The sequence below is a fragment of the Cinclus cinclus genome, chromosome 1, assembly GCF_963662255.1.
Source record: "Cinclus cinclus chromosome 1, bCinCin1.1, whole genome shotgun sequence".
Classification (NCBI taxonomy): domain Eukaryota; kingdom Metazoa; phylum Chordata; class Aves; order Passeriformes; family Cinclidae; genus Cinclus; species Cinclus cinclus.
Genome location: NC_085046.1, coordinates 106,671,144 through 106,697,164, shown reverse-complemented (window position 1 = coordinate 106,697,164; position 26,021 = coordinate 106,671,144). Strand labels below are relative to the sequence as shown.

General features: G+C 43.4%; 1 protein-coding gene across 1 annotated transcript in view; it reads right to left on the bottom strand.

The window, feature by feature from the left end:
• TAF4B (TATA-box binding protein associated factor 4b) overlaps nt 1-23,308 on the bottom strand; it is a 72,102-nt gene extending 48,794 nt beyond the window's left edge. Inside the window, exons 1-4 of the mRNA XM_062501286.1 lie at nt 23,059-23,308; nt 5,240-5,388; nt 4,411-4,518; nt 94-261 (exon numbers count right to left, since the gene is read on the bottom strand). Of these exons, the coding sequence (XP_062357270.1) occupies nt 94-261; nt 4,411-4,518; nt 5,240-5,388; nt 23,059-23,308 (675 nt within the window). The remainder of the gene's footprint in view (nt 1-93; nt 262-4,410; nt 4,519-5,239; nt 5,389-23,058) is intronic.
• Between the last annotated feature and the right edge of the window lie 2,713 nt (nt 23,309-26,021).

The following is a 26,021-nucleotide window of genomic DNA, read 5'->3' as shown; positions in this document are numbered from 1 at the left end:
TAAAGAGAAGACTGTTAGATGTTGCACTGTCTCTTCAACCTCTGATGAACATACAGAATGTTAATTTTTAATTAAAAACTTTTTTTTCCTTACTGTAGAAGCGCTGGTCTGTGCTACTGTTGTGCCCTCTGCTTTCACAGAGACTGCCTTTTGGGAGATAGCTTGTGCAGGTGGTCCTGTAACTGGAAGTTTTACAGGTGTTCCAGTACTCAAAGGCTTTACAGCAGTAACTGTAGTAACACTAGCTGTTGCAGCTGCTGGCTGAAGAGAAAAATTAACACTTTTTAACCAAGGAGCAACGTGACAAACATACTGGATTCTGCTAGCATATAAGGTAGCAACCTCCCTCCACACTGCTATTTGAAACACAAAGAAACAATTTTTCTCTTGGTTTTCAGAGTTTAGATTAATTTGTTTTGTGAGGCTCTATTTAATACAGTAAGTGACAGCCACAGCCACAATTCTAATTTACAAATCAGGGGTGTGGGAAAGAAATTACAAAGGCACATCCAGACCAAATCACGACAACGACTTTGAAGGAAGAGAGAAAGGTAAAGTTGTCTTGAAGAAACCAATATATTAACTTTGCCAGGCTCCTACAGTCTAATAGATTTTGGACAATGCTAAGCCAGGTGACATTGGTCTGAAGACAAGCAGAACCATAAGGGATTATTTATCTTCCAGTCTTGCCCTGAAACTCCTCTCCCAATTGCAATACCCCCTGCTTTTCCTATCACACACAGAGTAGGCAAAAGATATCAGGTCCACTTTGAAAGGATTCAAGTGCCAGCAGAAGCAGCCAGCTCAGCAAATGGACAAGTTCTTCCTGCCTTTTCCCTGTGGGCAGCAATTTGGATCTCCTTCTCCTTGGCCCTGACAGAAACCCTTACAAAACTCAGTTATTTTGAGACCTCTTTTTAAAAGCTCATTATAATTTACCAACACATTCAGAAGCTCCAGCAACAGGAGAGTAATTAAGGTTTAGGAAAAAATACCTCCCTTCTTTGCAAACTAGGCTAAATCTAAAACCCAGTAAACTGAAGTATTTCTACTTTGGATTCTAAAGAGAACAAACAAACAAACCATACACAGAAAACCAACACAGTTCATTTGCTACAACAGAATACAATATGAACAAAAGACTCTGCCCATGCAAAAAAACACTACTTCTGATTTCTCAATTTAAAAACTGAAAAGCCAGAGGGAACCCACAGGTAGAGTTCCAGGTTAACATCTGAAACCTCAAGTTAGGAGTCATCTTTCTCCAAGCCTGTGAAGAGGAAGGGAAAGTCTGCTTTTGTAGTCTAAATTCTAGGTTCAGATCTGTACAACATAATGGCTACCACTGACTCCTAACGTATTTAAGCATCCCATCTTAGTTGAACAGGCACTAATACTTGCTAATTTTATCAATCATAAGACAGTTAGACAGGAGTCTAACTTACCCTACCATGGATAAAAAAAAAAACTCATCAAAAGTGGGACAGACATCATGTAGAACAGCAGTCTTTCAGGATAGGGAAAACTAATAAAAAAACACTTAAAGCTAAAGCAAAACCATAATGCTTTTGTCATATATTTAAATTCTTTTTTTCTGGGTGGGTGTCCTCCCCTCCCCAAGTTGCTGCCGGCTTGACATGAAATCAGCAGGCAGCTACCAAAAAGCTTTCTAGCTTAGGCTCCCGCTGTTGGTAACACTTTAATAGCTCTCTGCAGGATCTTTGCCACCACCACTGCCTTTTCCAAGGATGAGGCTCAACAGCTCTAAGACCACAGGGAGGCAAACTGGGCACAAGAATCCCAGAAACAGATGGGCAGGAGGAAGAAGGAAGGGGACACAGTGCAGATCTGCCAAGTTGCAATGCCCTGGGCTTTTAAAAGTCGAAAACAGGAGCTGATCTCTTGCAAATTCCAGCATGCTTACACATCAAGACTAGAACAGCATTTTATCAGCTGAGGGAGGAAACAACAGGAAGTCTGCTGGACCCTTTTCCCAGGAAAATGAATATATGGGAATTAACTTCTGTCATCTGCTGTCAACCTTCTTCGCTACTGACAATTCTCATTCTCACTTTGAACAACAGAGAAACAGCCACCATAAAAAAATGGCATTTGTCCTGCATATTTTGAAGTCATTTCCAGAGAAGAAGTGCTCTGCATCTAAATGAAAGTGCCCCAGCATGATGCTAATTAGACACTTTGCAGCTTCGTTACCCCATCTGGGAAACAGGTAAAAAATAACAATGTGCAGGTAATTTTGTCTAACCTCAGATCTTAAACATTCAGGAAGGTCAAAAAAGGGAAATATTTTTGTTGATGAGAATTATCCTGCAGTCAGTACCTACAGAGTTTTGCAGAGAGTGTTCCAAGCTGTATTTCACACAAGATTTAAGGTGCACAACCATGCCAACAATTATTTGCTCTCCACTCTCCACCACTTTCTGTGATGACATCATACTTCCACACCAACAGTCCTCTCCTGTCACCTCAAGAAATTGTCGAGAATAAGATCAGGAAGTTATTTTAAGACTGATGGATGAATTGCTGCCAAGAAAATCAGACTCAAGGGCTCTGCCATCTTCCCAGATGGTTCCATCAACTTTTTGCACTGACTCTTTTCAACACTCCTCTTGTCCACCCCAGGGTGAGGAGAAACATGACCATGTGATGGAAGATGTATCCACCCTGCATCTACTTACATTGTCCAAGGAGCTCGTACATAGGGCTTTGCAATCCTCTGCAAAACAGAGGGGCTTCAAGGAAGCCACAAAACATTAAAATCTTTTAGAAGATTAAAAAATTAAAATATTTTCATTTTTCCTAGAGTCATAATTCCTGCTGTTTAAACCCAGCCCTACAGTTCATTACAAGTGTTCCACTTTCTACACTGGGGGAAAAAAACAACTTACAAAAAATACTCCATGTCTATGTCTTTAAATATCTCAGAGGAACAAAAGCTCAATAGACTACATCAAAACAGAATTAAAGTACAGAAAAACCAAGCCAGGGGCAGATGTAAGTAAAATAAAGAGAAGTTAATAGCATGATGAATCTCTATGTTTATCCACATGAGAGTGTGAGGATGCATACAACTTCACCCATCAGATGATGGATGACCTTCATCTCTTTTCCCCAGTGCAAGGGTAGTATAGTAGATGACTGTGGATCTCTGTAGAGATCACAAATACAGGGTTTGCAAGCCAGTATTCCGAAATAAAAGTAAGGAATATCCTTTACTGTATTTACACATAAAGCACACACTGTTTCCATTCTAAGGAAAATAGGAAACATATTAAGAGAGGCCTCTAGGTTTTCCACTTTAGCCCCAATATTATCCATCTGTAGTAAGAGAGAAGTGAAAAAAGAGCACAGAGTGTGAGTAGTGTTCAGTTGCTGATACAGAAGAACAGCAGAAGGATGAACTTGTTAGTCAGACTGTTATCACTGCCAGCAAACACATCCCTCAATCCTTCAGGGTCAAGAACATACATCCAAGCATGTTTTTTCGAAGGACTGATCCTGCTCATTTACTGAGTGTTTTGTCAACTGCTACAGCTCAGTCTCCTTCAAACTCTTGTGACAAAATATACATACAAGCCTGACTTCTTCACAATTTTCCCCCCAGATTATGAGAACAGAACATATTATCTGCAGAAAAATGTAGATTTCTTTTCACTCCATATGCTACCTAGAAGCCTGGTCCCAAAGAACAGAGGATGAACAATACAGAGGAAAAATCTCATACTCTGCAGGTGATAAAAGTCTCTTCAGAAGAGGACTACAACATTTTTCTCTAGAAAAAGCAAAATAAGACGTAGGAAATAAGACCTAAAAATGCTACCTAAAAATAATGAGGCATTTTTAACCACTGCCTATTTACAGCTGTACCTGTGGAACCCATCTGCCACACTCAATTAGAGAGCAGGTCTTCAGCTATGACCTTCCTTCAGTTTATAATGAGAGGGAGAAAATCATACACATGAAAAACAGCTTGATTGGTGCAGACAGCTGACTTTCCCCTCAACATCATCTCAGTTATACCTTTTTCCCCACTAAGGAATCAGGTACCTCAACAGGAGCACATCTCCCAGAAAAAATTTTGCAAGAGACTGAAGGAGCTCTATCACAGCATACAAGAGAACTGGAAATGGCTCTCTGAACTATTTATTTTATTCATTGTTCATGTGCTTTCTACTGTAGTGAGATAAGATTATCTGACACACACTGACAGAAGCCTAATTAAATTATACATTAAAAAAATAACAGATGTGGGAAATAATTTGTTATGAGGACAAAGATTACCAAGCTTACTGAAAACCAGATTACAGTTAGAAATAACAAGAATAAATCCTTATTTTCTCCAGTTCTTTCTGTCACTTATTCAACCACACTATAAAGCTTGCAAAGTACCTGTATTACAGCAGGTGTCTGAACAGTAGAAACCACAGCACTTGTTGTTTGACATAACGTTTTCACAGGAGCAGCTGCTATTTTCTTTACTAACTGTGTGCCAGAATTCTTTGAAAAAAATGAAAATAAAAAATAATTACACATGGGCAGAGAACAGTTGTCAGACAAGTCAATGACAAAACAAACACTGAAGTTGGGGTCAGATACAAACCAAGACATATCCTCTTACAGCAGCAATACAGGAATCATTCACACAGTCCATATAGTTTAAACACTGCTCAACAAAGCTCTTTGTCTACCAGTTTAATATTCAACAACAGATAGAGAGACATTTAGAGAAAATGCATAATCAGAATAAAATGGTTGAAGAAATATGTAAATTGTTACTTTTATGTACCTCCTTACTCTTGCGCACTGACCACACTACAAGAGATGGAAGCAAAAAGCCAGCAGAGTTCAGGGGAGGAGGAACATCCTAGGAACGTGGGAAAGGTCCTCAGTTTTACTCGGCTTCAGGGAAATATGCCAACAGAGGATCACAAGGTTTTAGATAGTAGCAGTAACCATTTAAGCAGTTTTGGTTGGCATTTTTTTTTCTTAAAATGGTTTACATCACCACTATCGGAGAGGAGTTCACTAATTTAACTTTTACCATATGTAACAGCTCACAGGATTTTTCCCAAGCAAGAGAGCAAAGCACACAGTCATGTTTATAGTGATGTTCAGAAAGGGTTCAAATGCTTATCTAACCCTCCACAACTTATTTGCAAACCCTGTTATAACTATGTAACATACAACTATGTCCAACTAAAGTTACGAGAGAAATTACCTGCACAGTACATATTCTGACTGCAGGTGTGCTGGTTGGCACAGATGGTCTCACACTTGTGTTATTTCGTGTCTGGTTCTGTGCTGGTGCTACTGCTTGTTGAGATACCAGCATTAGGTGGCCATTACTGCTTCTGATAAGAACAGCTCCTGTTGGAAAAAAAAAAAACACATTCTGACTGTCAGAAATTAAGTTATATTATGGCTTTCCTATATTTCTGTGGAAGAAATAACTAGACCATACTGATAATGTAATATTGAGGTTTTTACTCCTAGGAACAGATGCCAAGAAATAAGAATTAAGTGCACATTTGCTTTACTATGCATCCTATGACAGAAAAGAATTCCTAAATTCAAGAGAAAAACTTAATCACTGGCCACATTGAAACATTGTGTTCATACAAGATGCAAATTGCAAAGCAGTTCACCATTTGAGTAAAAAAGATATTCTGAACATCAAAAGGACAGACACACAAAATATACACACACTCTGAGACTGCTTTAACACTAATTTTAAGCAGATCTTCAACCTTCTCCAACCTGCAAAATTCATCACCGCCATAAACACTTGGCTGCCTCTTCAGCATCTAAACATTTAGGCACATGCTTAGAGGTAAAAACACAGATTAGAGAAAAACTGCAGTGGGAACGGAAGCTTGATTAGTATGAGCTCACCTACCTGTGTCAGGACCATCCCCCCAATCAAGAGGGCCATGAAAATCAAGGTCACTGAGATATTTGAAGTTGTTCCTCTGTCAAGGGTGTGTCCAAAAGCATTAAACCCCATGGTTTTATTGAAGCAGTCTGAAGCCAAATAAGGGGATTCCAGTGGGAAAGAATTAAAAGCAAAAAAGAAAGGTGGGGGGTAAAACCATTCAGCTACCAAAGCCTCCTCCCTCCTCCCAGTAAGTGCTAATCTCTGAAAAATTCAGAGGATTAAAAACAATCACAAATACAAAATACCAGCAGGATACCTGGTCTGTACCACTCAGATCCTTCAAGGGAGCTGCAGAGGACCCTACATTTGTGGTGTCTCACGTCCTTTGCCTCCAACAACAGCTGCTGCAAAGCCCACCACTGAAAACACCATCCTCAAACACCCTCACTTAACACAGACCTTTCAAATGGAAGGAAGGAGGAGGTACAGGAAAATCCACCTAGGTAAATAATACTAGCTGAGGACTGCATTAAACTTTCTTGCAAGTTATTCAATATCTGAAATCAAGATCTTCTTGCACACTTATGACCTTTCCTAGTGTAAAACAAGACTGCAATGAAAATCTTTTTACTACTTGGTTAGTCAGAAAGCTGTCAAAATACCACCATACAATACAGCCTAAAACACTGCTTCTGTCTGAGTTAAAACGCATACAACAGAAAAAGCCACAAGCTCCAGGAGCTGGGTTTTGTTGGGTATGTTTTGGGTTTTTTTAAAAAACAATCAAGCTATAACCACATGCTTAGAAACAGCTTTTCATCCTCCACATCTAAAAGCATAAGAGGATATTGCAAGACAACACAAAACCTGGTATAAAATTCTGTAACATCGACATATTGCCACTTACATTGCAGGCACAAACTGAGAACTGCAAGAGCAGCATCTACATGATCCCCTCCTTTCTCAAGCAGCTTTTACTACATGGGGCAGATGCACAAGGCAGTTGCATATTCAGAAAAACACTGTTAACTCCATCTGACAACTCAGCTTTCTCCTCCTCCACTGATGACTTGACTGTAATCATATTTAGGTACAGATGGATCATTTAATTTAATCAATGAATAACCGGAATTATAGAAAACATATTAGATTTCTCATTTTCTTCTCATGCCATCTTATTTAGACAGTGATTCATGGCAAACAATTTATCATCAGCCAGAAAAAGGGCATTTTTTTCCTTGTTCACACCACATACTCTTGCAGATTTCACTGAAAGAGAGAAAGCTGACCACATTTTGCTAGCAATAGCATTTCTCTCTTCTCTAGATCTCCATTCAGAATGGCAGAAGTGTTACTACAGGAGATTTTAGGCTTTTCTTTTATAAGCCTGGTTAAAATGTCACTGCCAGCTCTACTCTTTGAGAAGGCACATTTAAACTTTTAATTTCATTCCTTTAGAGTTTTGGAATGCATTAAGAATTAGTTTTCATGTGCTTGGATATTTTGTCACTACTCATTACATTTGTCTGTTAAGTCAAATTACCAGAACTGCATTTTCTACTTCTGCATTTGGGAAACCACACTGATACCAGTCAACCTGATTACAGGGCTGGCACTGGTTTTGAACTGCATTCTGCATTTTCAGTTGGCATTCACCAGAGATGGAGACTCTGCTGGAAAAGCACCCCATCCTCCAGTCACCTGAAAAGTGTGAGCTGCCAATACAATCTACTTGCTTGACAGGAAATTACCTCAAGAGTGACAGAGCTAGAAAGTTTACGCAAATACAATACAGTTCATATGTAAATTCATTTACATCTCCAAAAAAGAAAAGGTAAACAAAACACAACTACCACGAGTACTAACAAGTCAAAGTAGCCCCTTTACATTTGAGCAGGATAGCGATGACCCCAAAAAGGATGCAACCCAAAATATAAAGCAACTTTCCCCCAGGCAACAGGATTAGGCAACACAAGGATATCCATACTGGATCAGAACACTGTAAAATAACTTGGTGAGAGCATCCACAGAAGTTGTTACCTAAGGCCACTCCAGGGGTCATAGCCTTGATTGCAACATTCAATTATGATAATGCCTGCTACTTGAATATCAGTTAGAGTAAGACATTGCTCCCCTTGAAACAAACAATTTCCCTATCTTTGTTCCATTTGGGAGAATTTTTAATAAAGCATGGTAACCTTCTCATGGCAACAGCTCTTTGCGATACCGGCAAAATTCTAACTCCAAACCAGTATTATGGTAATCTACTAACTCCTGCTTCTGTAGGCTTAATGCTACTGATTCCTGATGCTAGCACAGATACAGCTGAGGGCAAACAGCTGTTAGAGCTACACTTCCACACACTGAAGAGCCACATCTTGTCCAAGCACAAGAGGCAGTTCTGGGCAGTTAGAAACTAATGTCACAGAGGGACAGTAAACTGACACATAAATTGCCTGAAATACTTTGAAAGCTGTTGAGAACAGCACTTATTTTTTTTACCTCTGCTTGCCACTATTTAATTACAGTTTTTCACAACTTTGATACTCCCTTTCTGCCTGGAAACAAAAGCAATAACCCCATACTGCAGCCAATAACACTGTCCTAGTTTGAAAGACAGGTGTTTGCTAAGAAAAGCAGACGCTTCCTTTTGAACTGAAAAATGTGATCCTTCCTTCTTACAAATTATTATGATTTTGAAATTAAGGGAGCTTTTAGGCAAAGATACAGGGGTAGGAATAACAGTTCTTTACTAGTATATCTAACAAGACAAACAAGAACAACAACAGCTATGAAATTACCCACAAACAGAACAGTAACTCAGTCCCAGTGTTTTTTGGCTGCAGGCACCTTTTCCCTGAGCTGCAGTTCCCGGTGCTGGGGGCGGGCGGGTCCCGCAGAGCCGCAGGAGGGCTGGGGGTGATGGCAGAGCTGTCCCAGGGGGAGAGAAAGATGGAGAGAGAGCTCTCCACTCACGGTGTGGGTCCTGGTGCTCAGCAGAGTGCTGGATGGTGGCAGGTTACAGTGAGAAGGCAGCAGGGCAGGGTCTGACAGCAGTGAGGATGGATCCCGGCGCTGGGATGGCAGGGATGGGACAGAGGGGGCGATCGTCCTTCTCGTCCCAACTCCGCAGGGGAAAATGGGGCGAGGCCCAGCCTTCCGTTTCCTCTTCTAGATGTTTGGAATCTCGCGGGGTTTCCCTCTTCTCTCTCCTCCCCCTTGTCACCAGGGCCCAGTCAACAGGTATCTTAGAATGACAATGGGGAAAATTCCACAGAGAGAAAAGGGAAAGAACCAACCCTCAACATTATCCACCCTGAATTTTCCCCTACCATCATGCTACATCAAATTAAAATCTTCAAATTATAGACATACATGTAGTTAGAGATACAGGCACAGTATCATAGGTAGTTCACCCTAAAACAAGGTCTCCTTGGGGTATGCATCGGGTCTTTCCATCCCTTTGCATGATCCACCAGGTACATCTGGTCCTTGAGCAAAAACCACCCCGCGAATTGGGATTGTCTTTGCTGGAGGCAGGGTTCACCCAAACAGTTTTTCCTAGCATACCTCTCATATGCACCACTGGAATCTTGTCCCCATCTGGTGTTCTCAAGGGCTCAGACTGGTCAGGGCCTGCTCGATTAGTGGAACCTCGGGTGTTCACTAACCATGTGGCCTTTGGTAGATTAATCTCCCAGTTTTTGAAAGTCCCCCCACCCAGTGCCTTCAAGGTGGTTTTAAGCAGCCCATTGCACCGTTCCACTTTCCCAGCCGCTGGTGCGTGATAAGGAATGTGGTACACCCACTCGATGCCGTGTTCTCTGGCCCAGGTGCTTATGAGGCTGTTCTTGAAATGAGTCCCATGGTCTGACTCAATTCTCTCAGGGGTACCATGTCTCCAAAGGACTTGTTCTTCCAGGCCCAGGATGGTGTTGCAGGCAGTGGCGTGAGGCACAGGGTAGGTCTCCAACCATCCAGTGGTGGCTTCCACCATGGTCAGCACATAGCGCTTGCCTTGGCACGTCTGAGGCAGTGTGATGTAGTCAATCTGCCAGGCCTCCCCATACTTATATTTGGACCACCTCCCTCCATACCAGAGGGGATTTACTTGCTTGTCTTGCTTGATAGCAGCACACGTCTCACAGTCATGGATAACCTGGGAAATACTGTCCATGGTTAGATCTACTCTTCAGTCTCGTGCCCACTTATAGGTAGCATCTTTGCCTTGATGACTTGAGGCATTATGGGCCTATCGAGCCAGGAACAACTCTCCCTTGTGTTCCCAGTCTAAGTCTATCTGTCACTTCTATCCTTGCAGTCTGATCTACTTGCTCATTGTGTTGGTGCTTCTCATTAGCCCGACTTTTGGGGACATGGGAATTTACATGACTGACTTTTACGGGTAGCTTCTCTACCTGAGTGGCAGTGTCTTTCCACTCATCAGCAGCCCAGACTGGTTTTCTTCTACATTGCCAGTTAACTTTTTTTCAGTTTTCCAGCCAACCCCACAGAGCATTGGCTACCATTCATGAATTAGTGTAAAGTTAAAGCTTTGGCCACTTTTCTTTTTCAGTAATGTCTAGGGCCAGCTGAACGGCTTTGAGTTCAGCAAGTTGACTTGATCCACCTGCTTCTTTGGTAGCTTGTGCAACTTGTGTGGGGCTTCATACGGCTGCTTTCTACTTCGGGTTCATTCTTACGATGCGACAGGAACCGTCAGTGAAAAGAGCGTAGCGAGTTTCATCTGCTGGCAGTTGGTTGTATGGTGGAGCTTCATCAACCTGGGTCACTTGTTTTTGCTCCTTTTCATTGGCAAGACCAAAATTTTCACTTTACACTTTTTAGTTTTCACGGGGGCAACTGCTGTTGGCTGTGAGTGCCTTTGCAGTTCAACTGGAACCTGGAGAGATGTAACATTTTTGGGTTCCACTGCTGCACCATCAGGGTCTTTCTTTTTAAGGCAGGGGGAGAGTTTTTTAAGAGCTGGGGAAAGGTACTCTTTCAGCATCTGGCCCATTTCCTTCACTAGAAACCCCACCAACTCTGGGTGGTTCCTCTTTGAGGTGGGCTTTGGGGCAGAGTCAGGCTTAGGGGCAACATCCTTAACCTTCGGGGCAGGGTCAGGCTCAGGGGCAGTGTCCTTAACTTTTGGGGCACGGTCAGGCTTAGGGGCAGTATTTTTAGTTTTTGGGGCAGGGTCAGGCTTTGGGGCAGAATTCTTATTTCTTGGGGGACGTATCAGGGTTGTCATTCAAGTCAATCTCCCCTCATCTCTGAATGTTAAATAGAACAGGTTTACAAGGCTTATTAGCAATGTCAGCTACTGTATGATATTATTACCACTTAGAAGAGATTTGAACCTTTCAAAAACTGGTGGAGCAGACCTAAAAAACTGTGTAAGGGGTTGGGACAAAATTTTTTCTGGTGTTAGCACAGACTCCAAGAGGCAGCACAGGAGGTCCCTTATGCCAGAAGAAGAGGTTCCACGGGTCTCAAAACCAGTGCCTGACATCTCACATACTTTCTACAGCTGCACAAGTGTGAAATGAGGGAACAGCAGGTGATGGTAATCTTGAGGGTCTCAATAGACAGGTCAGGTAAACAGACTAGTGCAGCTTCCAAGATGCTGCCATGAGAAATAATGGTAAGTGCAAGAATTCACATTCTTCTCTTGCTGGAGGAGGGAAGATAGTACTTCTTATCAAGAGCTGTTCTGATATTCACTAGAAGGCAAATACTAACAAAATAAATGTGAAAGCAGATCATGTCTTGTAGTCACTGCAACTCCAACAAGAAAATGGGGCGAAGGACGGACAACGCTGGAAACAACACAGGACCTCTGAACAGCTGAAGCACGAAGTTTCAGCTAACATCTCTCAGCACTGCAATTAAAAGCAGAAAAGGTATTGGCAATCTGAACAAAATATCAGCACCAATGGTAGTAAATGAAAAGCAATTAACCATCCTCACAACACCAGAGATAGCCCTCTTCTGGGCTGCACTTCCAAGAACACTCTGATAGTTTTACTGGAGCTGTTTCAGAGAACAGGAACGACTTTCTCACTATTCATGTGCTTTGATAGTAAGAGCAAGGTGCAATCTCTTCGGGGCTAGCTACAAAGCTGCTCCTATTTCCAAACCATAGTGACCAGTTACCATCAGGGATTATTTCTTACATGCTTCACTGGAGGACTCAGACGTCTCATGCAGATCAAAAAAAAAAAAACATTTTTTGCAATGAATTGAGACTTCTGTCTTTAGAAATTCTGCCTGTCCTGCCAAAACATACTCTGGAAAGTTATTTGGTTTTCCTACACTGGCAGAGAAGGCAGTTCAAACACAATCAGCTACTTCTGCTATTTGTTCTCTGCTCACCTTTCTTCAGCTGCAACCCTGTGAAAAGGGCTGGAGGGAAGCATCTGACAACTAAAACCCAACCTGGTTTCCTCCAAAGCTACACAGAAGGAGCGACTCTATACCTTCTTACCTTGAAGAGGTCTCATTGAGATCTACACCCAGTGCCCTGCTTTCTCCTGACAACAGTCCTGCAAAGTTCCAGCAGCCACCACCCAGATCAGCCACTACCTTGACATGCCAGCACTGTGAGCAATGCAAAATCAGAGGCTTTACAATGAAATTTCATTTCATTTTGCAAATTTGAGATCCCTCTGCTACAAATTTTCACTGTCCCAACACCATCAGTGAAGGAAACCCAGCTTATTCTGAACTTGGTTTAGCACCCAACCCAGGAACCAAGAAGCACAGGTTAGCAGGAGGAGCAGCTTCCAGGTACCTCTGTATTTTAACTAGAAAGCACCAAAACCCTCACTGGAGACATGAGCAACAAGCTGTGGGATAACGGCAGAGATCTGTTTATGCCACTGTATGTTATGCCACCTGCATGGGCTTCACTGTATTTCAGGGAATAGTGTTAAGGAAACCACAATGTTGTAAACGTAAAATGTGCACTGCCAACTGAAGCTCTGGGCTTCATCCAACAGCACTGAACACCAATGTATGCTAAAAGCATCCTACCATAAGGGTAACTTCCACCACGTAAGGCAAGGCTGAGACCATTTCTGAAGGAGAACTTCACCCAGGAATTTCCTGAGATGAACCAGTTGGCATTTTTGCTCCAGTGGAAATACACCTTATGCTGAGGTTGTCAAGTTAAGCCACCACTGTGATTACAAGCTTCTAACCCAACTGCTCAACCAAACAGCTCTTGGGAAATGCTGGCTAGGGAATAACATGAGGAAATGAAAACTTTTGCTCCTAAAATAAAATACAAGCAAAGACCAACCACAGTGAGACCAAACTCATTTAAGAGAAAACAAGTCACAAAAGCTGCATTCAAAGAAGGGTAAATTTAGCTTATTTCAAAACAAGGAGTACCTGCATCAGATATGTTGCCAATCTTAGTAAAGTATGCTTTAACCCAACTATAAAAACAAGGCTAAATGGGGACTTCCAAATCTCAAATCAGTAACTGAACAACAAAAATGTTTTAAAACAACAGTAATGTGTCAGAACTCTCTGCTCCTAAACAAATCCCATTCTTTCACTGAGCTACTCAAAACAAAGTGATAGTTTTTAAGGCAGTTATTTCAAGCTAAGACCAAGCTTTAAAGGGGATGTTTTAATAGGAAACTAAGTGGCAATTAAAAATGGATACTGGCTTCAAGTGTCTTTGACTATTTAGAACTATTTAGGATCATTCAAAATTTGAAAAATAAAACACCAAACACTACTGATCCATACAACAGTTTTGAATACAGTTTTTCCCTCAGAATCCATCCTTAAGGAAAAAAAGCCTGTTTTTTTCCTCTTCAATTCCATTTATAGAGCCCCACAGAACAGGTCACTTAAAAGTTTTAAAAAATACATTACAGGACTGAGTAAGACAGACCAAAAAAGGACATTATTAGAGACCAGACTGTTCCAGCAGTGATTGTATCAAGGCGCATTATGCCGTAGGTTAGCTGAAGAATAGTGCTAAAGAGGCACAAAGTGTTTATGAAATACTGTGAAAGGCAGTAGCTTAACTTCTACGTGATTTATACAATCCTTTTAATATGATGGGGCTGTAATGTTCTCATATGAAGTATGGTCTGTAGTACATGCAGGAGAACTTCTTACTCCCTATGAACCTCACTTGCTACTTGAGTTTTCCTAGATGTCTACTGCAAATTTCTGTAGTGAAGAAACAAAGACAACAGTCCAATTTGGAGGCAACATCTAGCAGTGCTTTTCACTATTCTAAGAATGAAGCTACAACAATGATCTAGAGTCTACAGCAGGTTACCTCACCACAGGCTCCCAATAACAATCTTTACCTTCTATTTTAAAATTAAACTGACTCCAGACAACAGAACTTTTGTGAAGTCATACATATTGCCTGTTCTACGCTTTTCATTTTCTTGTGATTGTTCTCATATTTCCCAGATAAGCAGGGCAGAGGGCTCATCTACACTGTATGGGGTCAAGAAAAGTGGTTCAGCATCTACACTACCCCCATAAAACATTTTACTCCATACAACAAATCATGCCAACCTTTAGAAGTCGATTCTAGCTGATGTAAGAATTCAGCAATGCCCAATTGCTGCAATCAAGCACTGCTATTGCAGCAACCAGAATCACTCACCACACATCCAGGCCCTCAACCAATTAATTCCATTCACGTTTTGTTTCACAAACTAAATAATTATGTATCTCAGAAATCACCCTCTGTGCTCTTTCCCTTTGTTCCAGGGAAGCTTCTAAACTAATGGGTCTTTATAGCAATGGCTCAGGACCAGTGACTAGCATGTAGATATTGCAGAATCACAATGAAATGACAGATTTTGAATTCCAATGAAAGACACCTTGTTTTGCCCATGGATACGGAAATCATTAATTTTCATGTCAGGAGAAAAATTCAAAGGGCATCATCCCCATATTCTTTCATGCTGCAACAGAACACAGTCTGTATAAAATACAACACAACGTTCTACCTGTAAGCTCTTTAAAGAAATGTTGATGACATCTTTGCCAACTGCACAAACTGCACTGCAGATCCATGTAGACTCTGGCCTACAACTTCCAAGGCTGATGTCTGACATCTCACCTTCTCTAAGCCAGTGACCAGCTTTCCTCACAGGCATCACTGTGCAGCTGACAGCACAGTCCCACCAGCATTGTTTCCCAGACTGTGTGGGTTGCTGTGAGCAGTGTTTTAAACCACCACCATGTACACACTAACAGCTCAAGGGGTTTACAGTCCCAGCAAAGGCTGCTGCCTCCAATAACTCCAACCTTTCTCTGGCTAAGCACCTTTCTGTGCTAACAGCAGGCACCAGCTCCTGAGACACTCAGTACAGACACAGGCTTTCCAAGCACATGGAGCCAGGAAAGGGATGATCCCTCTTCTAGGCGGCATGGAGCAGACTCTGATATCCTATTGGAATAATGGACACCACACATCTTTCTCAAAGTCCCCTCTCCCTCCCTTTCTCCAGGAACTAGATACAAGGTGTTAAACTGCAAAAATCTGAAGCCAAGTTTCACACACTGCTCAACCAGCAAGTCTTAGCCAAGCTTTTGGAGACTAGCTGCTCATCAATATATTTTGGTGCTCAGATGGGTATCTGTTTAACAGTCTAGCAACTGGGCCCCCACAGTTTTCACATTTTCTGATGCCTTTTCACAGAATATAGGCTCACATTTCAGAGTTAAGAGGTCTAAACTGCACATACGGTTGAGCTTCTTTCCTTGAGAATACATTTATATTCACATAATTTTACAGTTATAGTGGAACTCTTAAGCAATTGTACCAGTTACAAGGGCAGTCAACCTTTTTTTTTTTTTTTAATAACAAGCAACAGATGTCCATGCCACTGTATCTAAATATATGTCTATGGACTATATGTCCATATCTAAAGAAAATCAGGATGTTGCATTGGTACTGGGAGGGAACGTAAACAACCAATAGGTCATCTGGGCATAGTTACAAGATGGCATTACCCTTTCTATCTAGATTCAGAGTTATTTATTACACTTGAATCCCAAGAGGTTTTTATTGTGCACTGGGGATGCCCAGGCAATGCTGTGTACCACAAGGCAGAGCCTTATTTGATACTGTGTTAACATCCAGCTCCTGTCCTTGGGCCACGCCTTTCAGCAACTGGGATCATTTCCCATCAGCATTTCCCCATCGCATCTTTGCGGTTTGCAACTCTGCACCCTGAGGCTTGGGTGCTTTCTGTCTGAGTCATCAGACAGTTCTAAGATTGTCTAGAACTAAGATGATCTGACTTGAGCATTCTCCGGGACACAAATTTCCTCATCCAAGAACTTCAAATATTTGCTGGGCTCTCAGCTGATGGCAGTGAAATAGTACCTCAAAGGAGCAAAGTGACACTTCCTTACTCTCAAGACAATTCCTACTGCACTGAAAGAAGTACTGAGTCTCTAAACCACATCCTCTTGTATACTCGTAGTATTCACTGGAGTGAAATTCTTCAAATAGTATGTTATATTCTTGGCACACTGCAGCCATATATATACAGCACACGGCTTTCTAAGGACCAGAAAGTATGCCAACACCCTGCAATTGCCATCTCTGGAACAGCCATTCTGTAAGATGCTACAGAGAAATCCAAAGCTGAAATGTGCACCACAAATCTTAACTTTAAAACAGGAGTTGCTGAAAACATCATTGATGTCTTGGTGTTCTAAGAAAGGACAAGATCAGTCCTCTTTAAATCTCTGTCTCCCTTAAATATGACAAGAATCAAGTCAGTTAATTCAGATTAATTTGACAATGGGACTCGTTTCTTCATTGCTCACTTGCGGACCAGAAGAAAGTTGAATTCCACTTAATTTCTTCTAAAAGTGCAAATTCACTCCTCAGCTGGATGGCTTTTCACTTGCAAACAAGGGATCAACACTGAATTTTAACACTGATCACCACCTTGCTCTAAGTGTAATGGAACAAACAAAAATTATTCCAGAGGACAGCAAAACTTTCACGGGAATCATCAACTTCTGTATACACAGATATTGTGGAAATTGTCACCAGAACTGTGTGATATTTGTCAAGTGCTTAGTATGTGAGCCATGTATAAAGGTGTTCTGACGGCTCTAACCCCCTTGAACACAGAGCACTGTGTGGCCCACTGAGACTGCCTGTTAATGCACCACCCATCAGTCAGCTGGACTTGGCTTCACTGGGGCTTGGAGGCAACTGACACTGGGCAAGGTGCCAGGGAAAGTCTTCAGGTGCTGTGCCAACCAGGGCATGCTGTTCCACCCAGCTGTTAATCCAGCCTGGACATCCACCCAAGGAACTCTGATTTCCCAGGCTCCTAGGAACAGCCAGTACTAACGAAAGAATCTCCTTTGCCTCCACCAAACTGAAAGTGTGCACTGGAAGAGGTCTGCAAACACAAGCTATGAAAATTAAGTGCTACCATATCATCGGACTGATCTTACAGCACAGTAAGATCACGGAGCTTCACCAGTTCTCCAGCTTTAACAGACCCTAGATTTGCAACATTAGCAAACAAGGATCTTCCATCTATTGCCATTTTTGCCCCACTTCAGTTGCAATCAGAGACTATTTCCTCAAGACACTGGTGGAAAAGATCTGTTAGTGAACTTTGTTCTAGAGGTGATCCAGATGGCTGAACAGACCTTAATCCCGACAATTTGAATAGTGAGGCACTTAAAAACATCTATGCTGATCTTTTCCATTTTGCAAATCATACGTGCTTTTATCCTGACATCATTAGTTTGCAGAGAAGTCACTTCATAAAAGAGAACTCTGAAAAAAGTATTTGCCTTTTGTTTTTGTCTAAATGGTTAGGGCAGTACTAATTATTCATCTTTGATAGTTATCAGAAACTATCAAAGTTTCTGATGGCAATTTGCATCAAAACTCATATACACATATATCTGTAAATACAATCCTACCCACCAGGCACAGCATAGATTCCAATCATGTAGCATAACATATACTTGGGTCTCTAAAATGATTTAAAAGGCTGCTATGGTAACTACTCAAAATAACAACACATGAGCTTACCTAGATTTTATCAGCATCTTTGGGAAAAAGAATACTGAAACATAATTATTGTTTCTTCCAGCTGTCACCTGTGTGTGGACCATGCTATTTTTACTGCTACAAGCTGAAAGGTGCTTTAAATATTGCAAAAGCAACACAAGTCGGGCTCATATTCTCTTTCTTCTAAGGATTAAAAAAAGTTTACTATTCACCACAGTGTAGCTGTAATTCTTTGCAATCCACTCCAACTGACAGTAAAATCTGAACAGCATTTAACATTAATTTTACTGAACATCATATTTCTGTGCTTCAGTATTCAGAATGCATTTTTTTTTCTATGTGTTGGAAAACCATAAATCTAGACATTAGCTTCACATCTTCTGCCAAGATTTAAATCTTAATTCCCACATGGCTGTGCATTTAACCATATGAAGGCATTATTTTGCTAGATACAGTCAGTCCTGAAAGCAAAATCAAGTCCTACATGGCAGCTGAAATTTCAACTAGTTACAACACAAGCTATTTCCTCACTATTATCTAAATTTGACTTAGTTTTTCAAGCCCACTAAAGCTTTATTCATCCTTCCTCAGGGAAAAAAAAAAGTTGATCAATGTCGCCTAATGTGAAGAGAGAACTTTTTAGCAGGTTTCTGGGAATGGATTCTCTGCAGAGAGAATGTTATTGGGATACAAAAAGCTACAGGCAGTGATTATTGAGCCCCTACTGGTCTAAGCACAAGTACTGCGCTCAGACTTCATGTGATTATCAACATCCAGAAACTGCATACTTTAAAGGAATTTCTATGGTTTTCTGCCTGTTGAAACAAGAAATGTTTAGATAGCCTACTCCTACTCAAACATAATATAAATTAGGAAGTATTTTAAAATCAGCGTTTTCTCCTATTCTAAAGCAAGGGACCAGATACAAATATGAAAATACTGAATTCCTCATATGGCTTTACCACTGAAAAACACCAACTATAACATGACGAGGGCAATTCACAGCACTCTGCACAGGATGTATTAGGTCAACTTCGAAAGCAGAAGGCAGCAGCATCCAGATGTTTATCAGCCCTTACCTCTTCAGGTTACCTACCTTAGGTTTTGCTGATAATTAAAGAGAAACTTGACAAGACCAGGCTCCATACCACCCCACTGCAGTTTTGGAATCCCCACGCTGGTTCTCTCCTTCCCACCCACCCATGCTGCCTGCCTGCTTTATGCCACACAGCCCAGCCACCTGACACAAACAGTGGCTGTGCTTTCTGAAGTTACCGACTGTCAGCCTAGATAAGCTGCAGGCAGGCAGTGGAAAACCTGCCACAGCCAAGGCAAAACATCCAAGCAAAGACAACTGAGCTGCAAACAGAAACCAAGAAGCTGTACTTGCTGCTGTTCCCCTCTTAAGTCAGGTGCAAAGGAAACCTTACACGAAGACCATGCCTTGCACCACACTACTAGTGAAATTACAGCACATGCAGGGCAACTTCTCTTGGGCTCAGGCCCACTGGTGTTAGCAGTAATGGAAAACATGAAACAGAAATACACACACCAGAGGCAGCCAATGCTACAGTGGAGTGTGATGGCAGCTGCTGCCACAGCCCTGTAGCCAGCAGCAGTGGCATGAGGTGAGGTTTTCAAGTTTTCCTGCTCTAAGCAGATTGAAGGTAACAATGGAGGATCCCTGGCATCTGATTCAGTTCTGTCATTTTTCATCCCATCAGCAGAGAAGCAGAGTTATCTACTAATTGTCCTTTCAATACCTGCTTGTAACGAGCATTCCAGGGCCAAGGAGAGACAGAAGCGACAAAAATCTCAGTTCAAGAAAAGTAAACAAAACCAAGAAACAACATTCTTTTTGTTGTTTTTATGCTCTCTTTTTACCCTCCACTTCTCCAAAGCAGTGTGGGGCCCAAAGACACTAAGGTGAACTACAGACATTTGTCACGGCCCTTGTTCCTCCTTCCCCTTCCCAATTATTTCCTCCTGTTTAATAGCACAGTCCATCCATTTCTCCCCCCCATTAAGCTCAGGTTAACCAAGGACACAATTTCTTGTTAAGCAGATGGTCCATGACATGAGACTTTTGCAGGTTTGTACGCATCAGCACAGGCCACACGAAGCTCAGGACTGAGGCAGCACAGCACTCACCACGCCACTCTCTGCAGACCCAGACTGCTACGTGCAAAGCTTTCTGAAATGTTGCTAGCCTTGTTCTTGTCAACAAAGAGGGCAGCTGAGGAAAGGTCCCTTTGCTAGAAAAAATTCCCTTCATTTGGGAAGACACAGCCCAACCATTCAGTCTAAGAGCTGATGGTATGCACAAGATGACCAAACCCAAACCCTGAAGTCAGACCAGCTGGAGTCCTGCTGCATGCTAAAGCTGTCAGTGGTGGTCAGCCAGGGATGGACTGGTGCAGGAGGATGGTTTTGGGTACCAGCAGCACTGCTCTGACAGTGAGCTGCTCCACTGAAAACCAGCACTTTGCAGAGGAAATCACAGGAAGGTGATGAAAAACCCTTGTTACTCATGAGCAAGTCTGAGTCCTTCAAGACCAAGAGAACTTGTAAAGCTCAGTGATCTTTCCTGGGCAACCAGATAAAAAAAAAAGAGGAACTTGGCAAATGGGCAATCTGTGCTCAAGAGACATGAGGAGTCAGTCACTGTCTAGTCAACTGCTGTTCCCAACTCCTGGCTTTATTCTGAGCAAGAGGAAATGGGGAGATGGAAGAGAAAGAAGTGCCCAAATCCCAGATTTCCATGGGCCCCCATTGCCCTCCAAGTCACAGAGGCAAACACGGCTCCACTGGCGCTTCCTTCCACAGACTGCAGCGCTTTGGAAGCAGTGCCCACCCCGGGCCACAAAGCAGTTCATGAGTAACTCAGCGAGACCAGGAAGGGCAGCGCTGCGTAGCCATCCTCAGAAAAAGCCACCTCAAATATTTTCCTTTGAAACTCAAGGGAGGGATGCTTTTCTGCATGCATTTTTCTTGACAGGTGCCACAAAAGCTGAATGCCATGACTGTATACCTAAGTGCATTCTCCCTTCTGTATTTTATCCTGTATGGGTAGATTTGGCAGTTTCTTTGAAATAAAAACTTTTCAAGCCTAGGAATTTGGTGGTTTTTCCCACTTTCTTTTTTTAATGCTGCTAACACTTGAAGCAATAATGCTATTTATCTTGCATTTTTTATTATTAATTAAAAATTGAATCCACCTAGAAGACAGAGGTAAAACACTAACACTTTTTCAAGCTGGAATGCATTCTTCTATAACCTTTCAACAATTACATAGACAAGTTTCCCTGAAACATTGATCCATTTGAAATCTGACAATGTCAGAGTTTCTTTTGAAGCACTGAAGTCCATACAGTTATTTTAATTTACAATGCTGCAGAGTACCAGCACCTCTGAACTTCTGATACAAAGGCTGCATTGTCCAAGGAACAAGGAAAACAAGCTGATGCAACTGAGGGGTAATACTACTTCTGTGACATCTGCCTCCTACCACAATACAAGTCAGATGACATTCAACAGTATACCTGGATGCAGTCAAGCTTAAGCCACTATAAAAAATCCTTAAGTTTTGCTAACTTGCAGTTCCCAAATCACAGACAACTTGCATGCACATCCACCTTCACAGAAAGGTGTTTAATTGAATGTCAATACATTCCAGACAGCAAAAGTATTAGATACAAAACCTGAATACCTGGGAAGCCCTGCTCCAAGAAGTTAATATATTTCCATCATGGTTCATTTCAGAGGAAAGTTGGCAATGATTTATACTCATCCTTGACTGCTGACTACCCAGACATTACAGCATCATGAGTGCTGGGAAATCCACAGTGAAACTCACTGACTAAAGACTTTTTTTAATTAGCATTATATATTTTCTTGGGAGGTGCATGTCTGTGATAAAGACATTGGGATCGAAAAAATAAAAGAGGAAAGAAGGAAAAAAAGCAAATATGCACTACCAGCACAGGGATTACTGTAAAGCCAGTCATCCTTTTCGGCAACATCCAACCTGAAAGTAATTGCAACAGATGCTCCACCAACAGAACTGTCCTGGCAGGAAATAATTATAGCATCAAATGGCAATAAAGTCATTACAAATCTTGAGGTCTTAACAGAGCAAGACCAAAACCAGTGGAAGCAAAGTCACTTCAAAAAAAAAACCAAAACCACAAAAACATTTAAATACAGCCCAACAGAGAGAACTGGGATGCTCAGAACCAACAGCACCTTTCTCTGCTTAAGAGAAGGTGCAGGTGGAAGCCCTGGTTAATCCTCTGCTGCTATCCAAAGCATTAAGATGTCTGTATCAGCACTGTGCAACTCCCACGTTAGTATTTTCGCTGCTGCTATAGGAAGCACATCGGTAAGGGTGGTATCTCTCCTAACCCTTACGTTTTCCACAGAGGGTTTATAGAAAAAAAAGAAACCAAAAAGCGTTTCAAGAAGCAACACGTAGCTAACTTTCAACTCTGCCCTCCTTAGGCACGGCAGTATTTTGCTCCATGAACAGTCGCATCGGCCTGGTTGTGCCAGCGACAAGAATTCCCGCGGGACCGCCCGGTCGGAGGGGAGGGGGGGCAGCCGGAGCCGCTCCCCAAGTCACGGAGTCGCTCTGCAGCCGCCAGCCCACGCTCGCTCCCCTCCCCGAGATACTCCTTCATTCAAGTTCCACTAAAGCCTACGAGGACTCTTTTTCAAGTCACATATAAGGGTAAGTTGGCTGCTGAGTTTCTGGTTACTTCTCCTGCCCTTCGTGCTATCCAGCAAAATAAGTTGCGTTTATCCAGAGACTTCCAGATCCATCCTTCAGACGGGCTGTAAGCAACCCCAGCGCTACCCGACTGAACCCGGTCACACTGCCAATGCCCTGCAAAGCACACGCACACGCCGGTTCCCAGAAGTTTGGGGCAGACAACCAGCCCGAAACACACACCGCCACTACCATCACCACCGCCACGGCTCGTCTCCAGCAGCAAGGGCAGCGCGGCGGGGCTCCGTCCTGCCCGCCGCTCCCCTGGCAGCGACGACCGCGACACGCCGGGTAAGCCGCGACACGGGACGTGCCCGCAGCTGGGGCAGCCCGGGAGGGCTCACTCACCTGGGGGAAGCTGCAAGTTGGCCGGCAACTGGAGGGTGGCCGTGGGCGGCCCCTTGGGCGCCACCGGCCGCGGGACCCCGGGAGCGGCCCCCCGCACCAGCGGGGCCCCCGCGGGCGCGGGGCCGCCGGGCACGGCGGCGGCGGCGGGGCCGCCCCGCTCGGGCGCCGAGCCCGCGGCTGGGGCGGAGGCGGCCGCCTGCTCCGGGTGCCCGCCGGGCATCAGCCTGACGGGGGCCGCCGAGGTGCTCATGGAGGAGGAGGCGGCGGCGAGGGGACAGGGGGCGGCCGCGTCGCGCAGAGCCCCGCGGCGCCCCGCAGCATCGCTGGCGAGGGGCGCTCAGGCGGTGCCCCGGCCGGCGGCTCGCCCGCGGAAACACATGGCAGCACCGCTCCTCCGGCTCCCGGGCGCCGCGCACGTGGGCCCGGCCGGCCCGGCCTCCCCTGCCGGCGGCGGGAGGGAGGGAGAGGAGGGGAGGGGAAGGGAAGGGAGGAGGGAAGAAGGGCGGTCCAACGCCGGCAGCGCGTCCTACTGCGGCGGCGCCCGGCCGGGCCCCGCCGCCCCTTTGAGGCCGCCCGCGTCTGCGGAGCCGTGCGGGCGGCAGCGCCTGTGCCGCGCTGAAGTTGGTGGCAGCGGAGAGAGTGCGGACGGGCGGGCGAGAGGAGAGGGACGCGCCCGGAGCCCCGCGATGGGGGTGAGGCGTGGGTGACCACAGCGGAGCCGTGGAGCTGCTCCTCCCGCCGTGCCAGCTCCGGCCCGCCTACCTGCGCCACACCAGCCCCGGCTGTACCTGGGCTGCAGGTGCCCTTGGGGCTTCCGCTCGAAACCACGGCAGCTCCGGCAAGTGCGAGTTCGTCGTGCCTTGGTGGGAGCTTGCTGACAGGCCGAGACGGCGAGAGCAGCACGGACCTGTAAGGATGAAGGGAACAGAGTTGTCCCGTTTGACCTTCGTGCCCCGAGCTCGACTTGAAGAAAGGCTGAGGGAGGACGTGGAACTCGGTCCCCCTTGTAAAGCAACTGTGATCCTGGCAGAACACACACAACGCAGCTCTAAAAACAAATTTCAGAATATAATGGAAGGTTTTTGCAGGTCTGATAGGGAATTCAGCATGACCTTCAATAATTCTGCTTTGAGGTCGTTGTGTATCATAGCCAAGTACGGCTTAAATTTCAATACGTTCTGAAGTATGCTGATGCACGTGCTTTATTTTATGAATATAATTTAAGGAGTATTGCTTATAACTACCCATATAAAGCACAACGCAAGCAATTACAAAATCCAAGGCGTGTTGCATGGTTCACTAAAGTGGTACAAAAAGCTGAAAGTCCAAAAATATTAGGAGAAAAAAACCTACTTTTGTATTAAACTTCCCTTGCAACTATGTTTTCCAGATAGAAATGTAGACAAGACAGAGAAACACTCCTCTCTTTGGCCATTTAGAGTAACAACTTCGCTTGATTCCACAGTGTTAGTGCTTTCTATTGCTGTCAGCAGCAATAGAAACAGAGAAGAGAAATTGCTTACCTCTTGCCATGCCTATTCTGTTCCAGAACAAATCAGCCCAAAAACTCAGAGGTGGCAGCAGCAGTGATTACAGACAGTTTCCAAGTGTCAGAGCAAGCTAAGAAGATGGTGAAAGTGAAGAGGGGGTAACACAGAAGGGAGCATCCTGTGCACCTTTTACGGCTCTGTCAAGTCTGACCAAATTACATTGCTTCTTATGCATATAAGTCTGTGTTACACATATAAAGTAACAACCAGGGTACAGTGAGTTACCTCCTACATGCCAAAGGATGCACAGAGACCAGGAGAGAGGGATGCTCCAGTTTCAGCAAAGACCAGCAGTGACTGATGGCAGAAGGGACGAGGATGCAAAGCAAGGTATCATGTTTATTCTTGGGCTTCAGGAAGAATGGAGTTGGCTTCTTACTTAGAGCCAAGTTTTTATCTTCTTGCAGCTATCTGAACTTTAGAGGGGATCTCTGAGGCCTCCATGCAAATGCTCAGGAGTGAAAGCATATCTGAAAGAGGTAAAAAGAAACAGCTAAAGACAACACAAGTTGTCTTGAAGAAGTTGTGAAGCACAGCAGTGTATGAAAATGGGAAGCATAAAATACAGCATAGTGAGAGAAAGAAATACACGAAGAAGTGAAGGAATCAATATGAAATGCATTACAAGAAAAGGCATAGCACAATAAAGAGGGAAAAAAACATACCCAGAAGATATAGAAATATGCATATCTTTAAAAAAATTAAACAGTTAAAGTGCCATAAGTGTCTTCTCCAAACAAAACAGAGGCACTCATCATTGTATGAAACTGCACAGGAAATAAAAGGAAGAGTCCTTTTCCCACACTGGGAAATGTGTTAACATAGAGGCCCAGTACACACTTTATTAGCAAGGTTAAGGGAAATACAAAAATAATTCAGAATAAAAAGGAACAAAGAATCTGGAACTTGAAAGCTATTTTCATAATGGAAGAGGTTCAAGCACATGTAAGGAAGTTACTTCTGTCATTACCTGGAGTTTTGGGGTTTTTAAAAATCTCTAGTTTCTTGGGCAAATGCCACCATCAAAATAAACCAAAACCCAAGTCATCATTAAGTCACCATTCTTGTCTCCACTCTTTTTTACCCTGAGACTTTGTTTGGGGGATACTGTTAAATATGGTAATTGATTTTCAAAGTCAGGTGAAGATGTATCTAACTGTGTAACTTTTCCTTCCATGAATACCTGGCCTTGGCAAACTGACCTGTTCTACTGCTTCAAATAACCCATGAATGGGCACATCTGACATTCATATAGAAGTCCCTTCTTTACCTTCCAGGCACAGGAAAGCATTACAGCAAGCAGCAGCTCAGATTTCCTTTTCAGGAGCTATTAGGTTAGATACATACTGCCCGTAGTTTGCTTTGCATAACAAGTTTCCAACACCCGAGACTTTCACAGTGTGCATTGAATCA